This window comes from Apaloderma vittatum, unplaced genomic scaffold, assembly GCF_000703405.1.
Source record: "Apaloderma vittatum isolate BGI_N311 unplaced genomic scaffold, ASM70340v1 scaffold9882, whole genome shotgun sequence".
Lineage (NCBI taxonomy): Eukaryota > Metazoa > Chordata > Aves > Trogoniformes > Trogonidae > Apaloderma > Apaloderma vittatum.
Genome location: NW_009704150.1, coordinates 83,165 through 95,919, shown reverse-complemented (window position 1 = coordinate 95,919; position 12,755 = coordinate 83,165). Strand labels below are relative to the sequence as shown.

At 44.8% G+C, this 12,755-nt stretch overlaps 1 protein-coding gene across 1 annotated transcript in view; it reads right to left on the bottom strand.

The window, feature by feature from the left end:
- The window catches only part of LOC104270530 (potassium/sodium hyperpolarization-activated cyclic nucleotide-gated channel 4-like), a gene marked incomplete at its 5' end in the record, with an annotated part of 96,918 nt that overhangs the window by 1,004 nt on the left and 83,159 nt on the right, over positions 1-12,755 (bottom strand). The window contains 2 exons of the mRNA XM_009864923.1: positions 8-564; positions 12,236-12,400. Of these exons, the coding sequence (XP_009863225.1) occupies positions 8-564; positions 12,236-12,400 (722 nt within the window). The remainder of the gene's footprint in view (positions 1-7; positions 565-12,235; positions 12,401-12,755) is intronic.

Genomic DNA, 12,755 nt, shown 5'->3' with positions numbered 1-12,755 from the left:
AGAATGCACCGCTCAAACCCGGCTGGCTTGAGCCACCTGGAGGGGATCCCACCTGGAACTGGCCTAAGCCAGCGGCAGCTGAGAATCCTGCGAGCTGCTGGATGTGGAAGGAAGAGGACGAAGGGGTTTCTGCTCCCGGGGTGTGCAGCTGGGACGGAGTACTGGAGGGAGAGCCAACGGCCGAAGGGCCAGTTGACGGGATCAGAGACTGAAGCCTTTTCAGCTGTCTTGGAGTCTGGTTGGCTTGCTGCCCCAAGGAACCCAAGACAGACACTGGAGGACGGAAGATGGCTGTGGGAAGGCGTGGGTGGTGGGTCAGAGCTATAGCGACAGAAGTGGTGGCTGCTGCAGCTTGCAGGGGTGCCTGAATCAGAGGAGTCCAAATGACAGGGGTGGGCGTGGATGCGGCGGCAGCGGCGGCGGCAGCCTGGACATTGTGAGCGCAGTGTGCCATCTCTCTGTCGTGCTGCACAATCTGCTGGATGATCTCATTCTCCTGGTAGTTGAAAACACCTGAATTGAGGTCATGCTGGACTTTATGCAGCAGAATGGAATTTTTCTTGCCTGTAGGGAAAGTGAAGAGAGAAAAAGTCATTCTGTTATGTCAAAGCACGTGAGGCTTCCTCGAAGTGTCCTGCCAGACTTTCCTCGAATTGTTGGCACTGTCTCTACTCCACTGCCATTATGGCATCTGTGTACAGTCTCTGTTTCAGCAACAAGATGACAAACGTCACATCTTCTGCTTTTGTGTTGTGATCAATAAACCTCAAGACTCCATAAAAATGTGCCTCACAGGACATATAGCCTTAGTTAGACACTAAAGCCACTTTTGGTTAAGTGTGGCAGACTGGCAGCAAAGCTTATGAATCTGGAAGATTCCTGTTTTGCATCTCATAATCTGAACTTCCACTAGAAAAAGAGAATAAATCCGAAGGCTGCATTTTCTGCGTGTTCGCAAAGGAAAATCTCAAAAATCTAAGTCCACTGAAATCTCCTGAGTCTGTCTTTAGCTACATTTTTTCCTCATCTGTCTCATGCAATTTTTTCATACTGGAGTCAAATATGTGGTTTTAGATGAAAGGAAATTTCTCTTTGAATAAGGGACAGAAGGACTTTACATGCTGGGAAAGCTCAGCTGGCCCAGTAAGAGACCTCAGACATGCTGCAGCTAACATCCGACTTCGCCGTGCCTTTTTAGCCCCAGCTTTAAGGAAACTGCAGGCTAGCACATGTCATGTTCCAGCTGGACTTCCTAGCCTGCAGAAAAGATTAGCTCAGCGCTTTGCTTCTTCAATGGGCTGGAAAATGTGGCGTAATGAGTTTGTCTGGTCTGAAAGCACACCTGGCACTGAAGGGATGCACTCTCCTGGACTGAAGGACAGAACCATTCAACGCAGGGGGGTGAGATGCTGCCAGCGATGCCCTCTCACCAGAGCACAAATGCCTTCTCAGACGATTTCTGATGTGGGCAGGCTCCCTGCACAAAGGCTTTCCTACGTCTGTTCTCGGAACTGCATGCAAATCGGCAACTGTGCCAGCACTGATTTATAAGGAGCTGGTATATGCTGGTCTGAATGATTTTCTAACAAAATTAGTGTGGATTAGATCCCTGTTCTCGCCTTTTCAAGGGTCCTCCATCCTGACAACATATGCCAGTTTGGACAATGACAGCACCTGCCTATGGGCTTCCTTTTCACTTTCGTTTACTGAAGCTGTTTGTATTCGAAGGGTTCAGCCTATGAAGTTCTGTGCATGCGTTTCCGCGTGCGTGCATGAGCATACCCGGTCTTCCGGTTGTGTATGTGTACACAGCCTGCTATGTAGCTGAAGCTCGGGGGGGAGCAGAGAAGGGTCAACTCTAGAGGAGGCACCAGCCAGTTTGGATCAGATCAAAAGCTGTATTAATCCTCCTCCTGAACCAAATGAATCCTTGGGCCCTGTAGCCATTAGGAAACCTCAGTTCTGTTTCAAATGTCATTTCTATTTCCTGTCTGATCGCTTCTAGTTCCTGTATGACACCAGGGTAAACAGATAGCATTTTGCCAACTGCTGCAGGTTTACAGACCATGATGTAGTGGCAGGTATAGAATGGAGGCCTGGCTGAGCAAAGGTCTCTTAACACCCAAATCATGTCATGCTTTTATGAATCAAAGGCTGGCATCACAGCTCGGGTCAATAAAGTTTGCTGCAAATATGAGCTTGTCCATTAAACCTGGCCCCACGCTTTCCTGAAACCACAACTTGCAAAGTAAGTAAAATCTTGCTATTATTGACCAGTGTATGATATTTAATTTGTCGCCCACAGCATTCTAGTTTTAACTGGTCACCTTACACTGGTGGAGTCTTGAATATAACTAGATTAGTTCCAAATCTATGCCCAGAAAAACGTGAAACAATTATTGCACAAATAAGGAGGAAACTGTAAAATATAAGGGAGATACTACTCACCACCACATATAATGCTAAGAAGGCAAAGAGTATGATGTTTTAGTTCTAGCATCTAGCTGCAAAGCATGAAAAGGTACAGAAAATACCCAAAAGAATCAGGTTTAAAAAACATCAGTGAATAAGTACAATGTATTCAGCTTCTCTCAGAGAAGCGGTGATTTGATTCTAATTTATAGGGATCTCCACAGACAAAACTGCTAAGAACTATTCCCTTCAGTTCCAGAAGGACCCACAAGATACTGTGATTTTAGAGAAGCCCATAAAAAAAAAAAGAACAATCTAACTGTAACTGCAGCTAAGCACTGGAAGAACACACTCAGGGTTTTTCCTTTACTGTACTTTTTAAAATCAAACATTTATCTCTTCATAAAGGACGAGGTGTGGCTCTAGCCACTGAGTGCTACGCAGTAGTCCTAGGCAACACTTGAGAGTGGGTCAAGTTTGCAATCTACAGCAGGCTGAACTGCACCCTAAAACCAAACCACTGAAATGCTGCCAGAAGTTTTGATTCCGGATCTGCAACTAGAGCATTTGAGACATGTCTGCTGTGGTTATGGGATGCTTAATGCTTTTGTGCTCTACCTACTGCTTGTTGTCCCCTCCAGGAAAAAACAAACAGTAAGGCATAGGAATAGACCTTCCTTTTCTCACCTTGGAGAAAGAGACCAACCCTGGAAGGAGAGAGTCCTGCAAGCAAACAGTGCTCTGTGCTGCTACTGTCATTTCAGGGGCTGGAGAGCTTGACTGCACTGGAAGTGCATGTGTAGGATATGTATTTAATGTCCTTTTCATCGTATACAGGCCTGGAATAGACAGCACCTGATATGCCCTGAGCAGAGCCTGGCTGTACCTGCCGTTCACACAGCCAGGCACACCAGAGGCAGCCTGAATGTCACCCTTAATCTTAAGAGCACTTTTGCAGTAAACATACAGTGAAAGGGAGTGAATGCTACAGAGGGTTATGCTGCACACACACACACACAGTCATTTCCACCTGGTATCTACTAAAATCACATACGTGCTCGCAAAGAAATTAGATCACAAAGAGCTGCTTAGACAGAAACAGAAATACTAACTTCTCTAAGTTTGGAGCAAAGGAACTACCTAACGAAGCAAAACTGACAGGTAAGAGAGAATCTGGCCCTCACACTCGAGTTAAAGAGGCATTCAGATTGCAGGTTTGTAATCATTCTTCTTCTGGAGTTGAAGGTACAAATCCCAGCATGGGGAATCTGTAGCTATCTTGCACAACTGCAAGGTCAGGATGGGGAGACGGCATGCTGAGCTCAAAGCAGACAGGCAAAAAAGCTGCCTTCCCACATTTGCTTTCTTGCTAACACACTGTAGCAAAACTGGGCTGAGGAGGGATGGCTCAAGGTAGAAGAAGGAGAAACAATAGATGTTGCTAGTGCAGCTTTCCAAAAAGCTCAATACCAGCAACTGCTCGGTGTTTCCATCATTACACCTCATCACACTCTTTTAATTCCATCTCACCTGTCTTTGACTTCTTATTTGCTTGTCTGTGCTCAAAGAGCCTGCAATTTCCAGTGCTGCCCTCAATTCAGATGAGAACCCATAGCAATATTAATCAGAACCACACGGATGAATTGAAGGGAATGATGTTTTCATAACCAGAGCTCTTAAAAACACAGAAAGAGCTTAACGGCAGACTCTGGTTTCCTTGGCAGAGCACTAAACAGAGGGCAGGCTAACATTTTCCAAATATGTATATTATTTACTGGAAAATGGTTTGATCAATACTCCTTAAATTTGTGTCAAATTAATAAAATAGTTCTGGCAAAAGCCTTGGAATTATTATTTTTTGTAGTTTTTAAAACAGCTTTCCTTTGAACCTACATCACACTTAACTCCTTTCCTGAGCACAATTTGAATGTGTCAGCTCTTTTGTTACACCAATTTTTTTCTTCTCCTTTCTCAAATTTTCTGTGGAACAAGGTAGAAGGAGCAAGTTTGCTTGGGCCGATGGGTCTGAGATTGTTTCTCCCCCATATCTCATTTATGAAATGACTTCAGATGCAAATTCGTTTTCCCTGCTCTGGGTTTATTGTCACAGCACCTGCCTCAAAAGGAGAGCAGTAAAGACAGCAATCAGAGGACTGAAAGGCTGATTAGTTTGGCTCTGTGTAACCCTAATTGAAATGATGCTCTGCAGCTCGTGGCTACGCTCAGTGAACCACAAAACAGTGTTCTGTGTTCTTGCTAAGCCAGTGAGAAGCTTCACTAGGTGAGAGGAAAAGGGACTCCTGTTTCCCCTTCAATCTAATCATGGAAGCACAAGGCTGTATGTACACAGTTTCTCCTCCTATGTTGTTTATCCCACATTAATTAAAGTGATGAGCGGAGTCTAAGGTACTAAGATAAAAAATTGGCCCAAGCACTTCTCCTAAACCCAAAAGCACTCTACAGACTTAGAGAGATGCCACAGGGGCCATCCGCAGCCACTTCATGCACCAAGTCCTGGCTCACTCTGAGGCACCTTTCTACAGAGGAGAGAGGAGCTGCCTTGGGTTTCTGCAGGGCCAGTGGAGCGTGAAGGACTGGGTGGCTCCCAAGCAGCCACTTGGGCTGACATGCCCCTGAACAGGACCGAGGGACAGGCTCAACTGAGGGAGCGACAGGAGCACAGTCAGTTAAAGGACTCAAGACTAAAAGGTCTCTGTGGCACAACTGACAGTTTTGTTCTCTTTGTACAGCTCCTAACACAATACTTTTTTTCCTGCAGTCAGACAAAAATAAATATCATCAAAGGAGTGCTCTGGCTTCTAAAAACTCTCAATTTTCTTCTTTTCAACAATAGGCTAAATACAGGGGGGAAAAGAAAGATATTTAGAGCCTAGAAAATGTTCACAGCAAAGCCACTGGTGCTTTGAAGTGGAGCGGGGTATGTAAAATTATGGAAACTAAGCAAATAGATGTTGCTCCCTTAATAAAGAACTGCATAGTCAGATTTTCCTCAACTGTAGATAGCACACAAAAGAACAGGGAGAAAGACTCATGTGATTTCATAAAAGGAGCCAGCACTCAACAATAAGTCTTCTATCAAATAATCAAAATTAGCCTTCTGTTGTTAGAATTCTGCATAGACACAGGGGAAATTAGCTGTGACTTTCTGTTCATTTCTCTTTGCAGTTCCATCTAAGCCCACTGGCTGCAGTTTAAGAATTCAGGTCACTAAATTGCTTTCTGAATTTGCATGTATTTGAAATAATCTCGCTTTATTAGGCTGGCTTCTGCCCTGGCCTGCTGTCAAAGCGGCTGCCCCCTGCCACACAGTTACTTTTTTCAGGTCTTCGCTTCTTATTATCCATTCGGCAGGGTACTAAACACCTTGCTTGGCTCGCGGGCCACAGTGAAGGTCTCACAGCACATTGCAGCTTTGAAGGTGGCCTTTGCCCTCTTTTGCCTACTTGTGTCCTGAGCTGGTGTCCTCTGGTAATTCAGCTTGTTGCCACCGTCCTCAGACGGGCAGTACAACAACCGGCAAGTGCAGGAAAAAAGAGCCTGGACACGCTCAGTGAGTGGCCGTTTGCCCCGGCATTTCTCGGCTGCACGGGGACTACACTGCTTCGAAGGTCTTGCTGCACCAGCTCTTGGCACTGCCTTAAGAGGCCACATATACATGGAAGTTAGCTGGAACAGAGGTTTCAGAATAATTCTTAACTCCCGGTACCTGCGTGCTCTTTTCCTGTTCAAGCCTGACTTTCTCTAAAATGGAAGTTAACCCACACTGAACTGTACAAACTGTCATGAAAAGGTTTCTGCTCAGAATTGAAGTAGCTCTTGAAAGTAAAGCAAAGCCAGCTGGATCAACTCTAAGAGCATCCACAGAGGAGTTCAGTGCACTTGAATCTGCTCTAGAAACTAATTCAGATACCTTCCCTGAGAGCCTGGCTGTGTAAACACATTACAAACTGGACGTGCAGTTCTCCATGAACTGCTCTGCAGTAGCGTTGCCATTTCTGTGCTCTTATCCATGACACAAGGCAGCACCCACCTGCACATCACAGTTTCATTTCTCCCTTGCTGAAGCTGTATCCTTTGAACTCTGGCAGAACAATTTAAGTAGAAAAATACCTCATTTCTCCGAGGCTCTGTCCTCTGCAAGCCTATGTGGAGTTATACCTTTACGCAGGGGTTTTACTGCAGGAAAAGCAAATATACTGAAAGGGAAATAAATTTTATTAGTGTAGAGCCCATTGTACTGGGGAGGTTAGCTAAATCTGTTTCCTTATGATCATCTCAACAAACAATAGCAAGGTCAGAAATTTAAAATGGAAAACTCTATCTTGCCAAGTGGAGGTCTTCCCTCTCTGTACAGCTCAGGCCTGCCACTGTTTGTTTCTCCTCTTCCGTAAACTGAATAGATATCTTCCAAATTAGGCAGCATCTCTTTTAACAGACCAAAGACAATTAGGCCAAACTGCTGTAGGTCAAATGATACATGGTGAATAATGTTATCTGATGAACCTCATGACAGTTAAATAAAACTTCAATTAAATTAAGTGCTTCCCTCCCACTCTTCACATTTCTGTCCATCATGCAGAGCTCTGAAGGAAAAAAAAAAATTGAATATATAGAGCTATCTACAGCAAACTGTTTGTGAATATCCATGGGTGGGTGTAAGAATTGTGTAATTCTGGAGTGCCTCTGATGCTCTGCGCTGCCCGAAGCACGGTGTCCTGGCTGTTACTTATGACTGGATACCGAAGCCAAAGATCTGCCTTCTCCTCAAGTGGCAGAAGTGTCTGGAGCCAGAGCTCCTGCACTTAATTCTCAGTGCCCTGCTGGAGCTGACAGCTGTGACACGGACAGATTCTGGAAGACTCTGGACATTCTGGCACCATTTTTCTGTCAGTTGTATGCTTGGCAGTGTGGTCTGGTTCCAGAGAGCTACTGGACTGCCTTCAAGGCAGGAAAAGTCCCCTGAGTCTAGAGGTGTGGTTGGTAAGCAAGTCCTACTCCATGTAGGGGCGTTGAAAATTATTTTTAAAGGTGTTGGAATAGTAAAAAGTTACTTGAACAGGCGTTTCATTCCCTTCTGTTGGGGTGTCTTAGGTTTTATTTTCCTTCTAGGGTTGCATGAGAAATGGCACTTCATATTCAGGTGAACAGGGTTGCCAATTCACCTTAATTAAACTGAAGTCAATTTGCATTCACTCACGCCTGGCAAGGTGAAGATATCTGTTGTTAGGCTCAACAGAAAATACCCTGAGACTGGGCCTTCACTTCCACATAAAAATAAATTCATATATTCAATTCCTGCTTAAGTCCAAACTCCTACCCTACAAATCTGTGCTAGATAGCATTTCCAGTGTGGGTTTCACCATTTTAGACAGACACCTTAGGAGAAGACAAATCATACTCTAAATGCCTCTTTCTCTCTGCCGACTGCAAAAGTCAGATTCAGATCTCCACGTTGTAGTGTTTGAAATAACAGGAGAGGATTTCAAGTCAGAGGAATAAACCTAGTGGTATTTGAACTTTGAATCCTCACGAACAGTTTTGTTTGTGGGTTATTCAAATGACAAAAGAGGACACGACACAGGGGGACCTGTGTTACCTCTTGTCAGCCACTGATACCCTCCCGTGCTCAGTACTTGGATAGCAAGAATCCACCTCCTTAAAGGGCTGAGCAGAGTTCAATGTGATTTTGAAACAAATCTTCCTCCCAGAGCACACACACTCTAGCACTTTATGCTTTGGCCACAGGAACTTTTCTTTTTATATCACCTGTGCCAGTATCAGCAGTCTCAAATAAGGAGCATATATGTGTATATATATACACACACAGTCTTAAGGTCGAATCTGCTTGCTCATCTCACATGTGCAGTTCTTTGGGAGTTACACACCTGCGTACAGTGAACAAATCTGGAACTACAATAAGGGGTCTAGAGCAAAATTTGTTTACTCTGTATATTTTATTTATACACGTTTCAGTCTGCTTCATTTATTCCTGTGATCTTGCATGGCACCTGCCACAAGGGGTAGGCAGCTATGAAAGATTCAAAGATCAAGCTCTACCTTTGGCAGCATTATTTTCCCTGTAGAAGAGATGAGGAACTGAGGCAGAGAGCTAAGGCAAGACAAGGACAAACAGGGAATCTGTGGCAGAGCTTGGCACAGATCCCGGAGGTTCTCATTCACAGGCCAGCCCTTCCTCTGAGGCAGCAGATCCCAGAGTATTAGTCATGACCTAGACAAGCAGGGTTGAAAACCCAACAGGATTTCAATTGCCAAAGCGTGATCAGGAGCTGACAAATAGGGTGCCCAGTCAAAAAGTTTGGGAACAGCTATTTTTGTGGCATTTTTATAGGACAAAGCTTTTAAAACTTCTGCTGCTATAATATCTTGAACACTCTCGTGCTGCAATAATATTATATAATTATATTTAGAGGCTAATACTGTGTTGTCTTAGCTTTTCTTTTTTTTTTTAGCATCTGTGATCCCTGGACGAATGCAAGGCACTTTTCATCCTGTGTTAACTGAGATCCTTGTATCAAAACGTAGGCAACTGGCATTCAAAATGTATGCATTTCACTCTATGTGGTGAAAAACTGCTGATAAAAATGAAAAAATTACTTCCTCAGGCTTTAAGTATGCTTTTTTAGCTCTCACCAGTGACCTTGATAGAGATGGTAAGCAACCTTATGACAGACTCTCATGGTGTTTATTACAGCACAACGAACAATGGAGAACAATTGTCCCCCAACATTTTTTGAATGCATCAGTGGATTTTGATTCGACAATATTCACAACCTGTATTGTGTTTACTTTCAATGAACATTTGAGCGGTTGTGTTTTACAAGTGCAAACACTTGTGAAAATCTAATTTTAAGCTTCAACGGTCACCAAAAGCCAGTTTCAAAGCCAGTCAGGAACATGATGATGCGACTTACGTAACTGATGCATCACAAACTGGGACGATTCATAAATGCTTGTCAGACAAAGAGTTACTCACTGGAGAAATGAAGAAATCATTTCAACACACATACACTACAAAGAATTTTACAGCTTGGTCAAGAAAAAGAGGAAGATTTAATCAGTGATAAAATGATTGTTAACTCATTTCCTTGAGTCTCAATCTTCAAGCCCTGAGCCTGTGGAGAGTTAGGCCTGTAATATTCTGCAGGATGAGGAGTTCTTTAGGGCATCAGCTTACTCAGAGAGCAGAGTTAAGCTGGGACACAAACCTTTGTAGAATGCCAGACTTAGCTGATTCCTGGAAACTAATCCCTTTCAGTCTTTAAAGAGCTTCACTAGTGCGAAACACCTGGGAAATTTCCTCCCCAGCCAGGCGTGGCGCAGGCAGGATGCCACTATCAACCACCATTAACAACAGAGGTTAGAAAGATACAGCAACACGCTCTTTGCCAATCGACCAATGCAGCTGACAGCTCCCTCCTGGGCTGCGCCCTTCATGCTGCTGCCCTACCCATCGAGCAGCAGGAAGTGATGGGGGCACATGGATCAGGGTACATCTGTCCCCCTCTCTGCGCCCTGCCTAGCCACAGGCTTTCGAACTGCATTTGCTCTCCAGAGGGTATATGCCTCATCGCACCTCCAGTCAACCACGACTGGTCCTGTTGCTTCAAGAGAGGAGGTCTTATGTTCTCAGCCTGTCTCCCTGCTACCTAGACAAGCTTGGACCATGCTTTCCAAACCCCCCAATTAGCAGTTATTTCTCTAAACATCTCTCTGCCATGACTGGATGGACTGAGATTTTTCTGCCTGCTCTCTTGATTTCTCACTGCACAGGGTGCGTCTGGATGGGTTTTATCCTGGTACCAGAACAGTGACAGAGTGCTCTGAATCATTTAACGTACTCAATGAGACATGGGCTTCTCAAGGGCATGTTGTCACCTGGGTAGAACGCAGCAAATACACCACTGATTTTGAAAGAGGTCCCATTCACTTCCACTTGGTGTACACATCCTGAGCTGAATGTAACAGGATCCAATAACAGGGTCCTGCTTCTGTTCATACCTGGCTTTTATGAACTGTTGCTGTTCCTTAAATTCAGTCCTCCAGGAGAATCCCTCTATTTCCAGAGACAGACTCAGTAGAATGCAGTAATCTTTACTGCCCTAAAAAGCCACATGCTGTTACACAGCTACTGCACTGCTCTTTCTGGATGGTCCATGTTTCATGGGAAAATGAAGAAATGCCTTATTTAAAAATACAAGGATTTCCATGGTATCTACCAATTTTGGATAACTCCCTTAGGCTCTCTTGAGAAATTCCAGCCAGAGAGTGTTGGGCACAACGGAGTTGGAAAGTGCTATGAAGACGCTATTTTGCAATAGTGGAGGATGTGAAGTGGAGAGAACAGGCAGCTCTCAAGTTTGATTGCCAGGGAAACAAGGGGAGCTCTACGATTTTCAACATACAACTCAGAAGGTTTCTGCCTTTTAATACAGCACAGGGACTGGTGTTGTCTCAGGTCAGCAGAATAGCAAAAGGAGGGGAGGACAATACCAGAGCTCTGCACCAAAGGGTCTGTTATTCCAGTTGCTCTGCGTCACCTTCTGACCTTATGTTGACATTTTGCAGCTGTCTCTGAAAGGGAGTTTCTCCTGGGGTAAGAAGCATGTGAGGTTCTTTTATGCCAGTTGAGAATTTTCCATGAATTTTAGCCATGTATACAGCACACAGAGCAAAACATAAGCACAGAACCCCCTGCCCACCTGTATAGACAGTCACAGAGAACATCAGGCTTGGAAGCTGAGCAGCGCTGACTACCGAAAGCTGAAGAACTGGAGATAAAGCCAAGCTGGCCCATCTTTGGTTGTGCCTGACATTACATTTTCTTAGCAGTTTGTACAGTCTAATTTAAATAACCCAAGTGATGGGACTGTCGCCACTTACACTAGGGCCTCATTAGCGTGCGCTTTACCAAACTCTACATATTTAGCTCATAACCTTTTCTTCAGGGGGTCACACTTTCTGATTTGCAGCAGGTAATGAGATGCACAGAATAAAATGTTCCTGGCATGAAAAGCCCCAGAGACACTTCACCCCTTGCTGAGATGCCAGCTTATTCCCTACCCCCCCTCACCCCATTATCTGCCTCGCCTTCTGCATTGTACTCAGACCCGCACTGACCTTTTTCGTTCTGAAAAGCAATGAAAATGCATGCAGTTTTAAGAGATGTATAATAAGACGCTAAAGAAGTTAGGCTGGGACTCTGAAATGCTTGGTCCTCAGCTCTACAAAGACTTCTTGCATGACCTTGCGTAAGCTGCTTAATCTCTCTGTGCTAAACATCTCTGGTTGCCACCAAGAAATCTCATCCTGGTCTTCTCTAGTTAGGTAAGGATGTTTGCAGCACAGGTTATGTCTCCCACAGGAGAGGAGAGCATACTGGGATGGGTCACTACGAGGTATACAAAAACCACCAATACTCTTTGGTTAATTGTGTTTACTTTGGGAGGTTAGGTTTTTATCAATGGTGTATTTATGCATTTGGAGCTAAAATTCAGAATCGAGTGAGTTCACCAGCACAGCCCTGATGGCCTTAGGTTGCAGATCTCGATTCTTCAAAAAGACTTCTTGGGAAGGTATGGAGGCAGGAGCTGGCAGAAATGTAGAGGTGTGAGACAGAAAGAGAGAGCAGGATGTGAATTTAACTGCTTATGAATGGCACTCCTTCTAGCAAGGATAGACAGCCTATGGTCCCGTTCAGTTCACCATTCCAGCAAAGGAATTCAAGACCAAGCCTGGAGATGCAGCAGGTTACAGGAAGGAGACCTTCGTGCCTTCTACTTACCAATTCTGTCCAGCCTGTCAAGAGCCACGGTTTCAAAAGCTCGCCGCATCATGGGATACTCTTCCAGCACCTCGTTGAAGTTGTCCACTGAGAGGGAGTAGAGCCGGCAGTAGGTATCAGCTCGCACGCTGGCTGTGCGTCGGCCACGGGTCAGCAGACAAATTTCTGGAATGAAAGACTCAGCTTGAGAACATGGGGACAGACACCATTGCCACTGCAATACAAGACCTGATACTGCCACTCATAGGCCGTCCTGCCTGCCATCCAGTCGCCTCTCTAGCCAGACTCTACCTGCTCTCCCACTGAAAACATGAACAATGGTAATATTGTGCATACACAGTAACATTTTAAAATACCAGGGGGCTCAGTTGTGGCAGCTGCTCCACACAATCGCACTTCAGGGATTCTGCTGATCTAATTAGTCAGACAAGTTTCGTTATGGTGGATTATCAAAGATACCATTTGTGCATTCAGACTGGAGAAGCTGTCATTCTCCAGCTCCTTGTGGGCACTGGGAGCA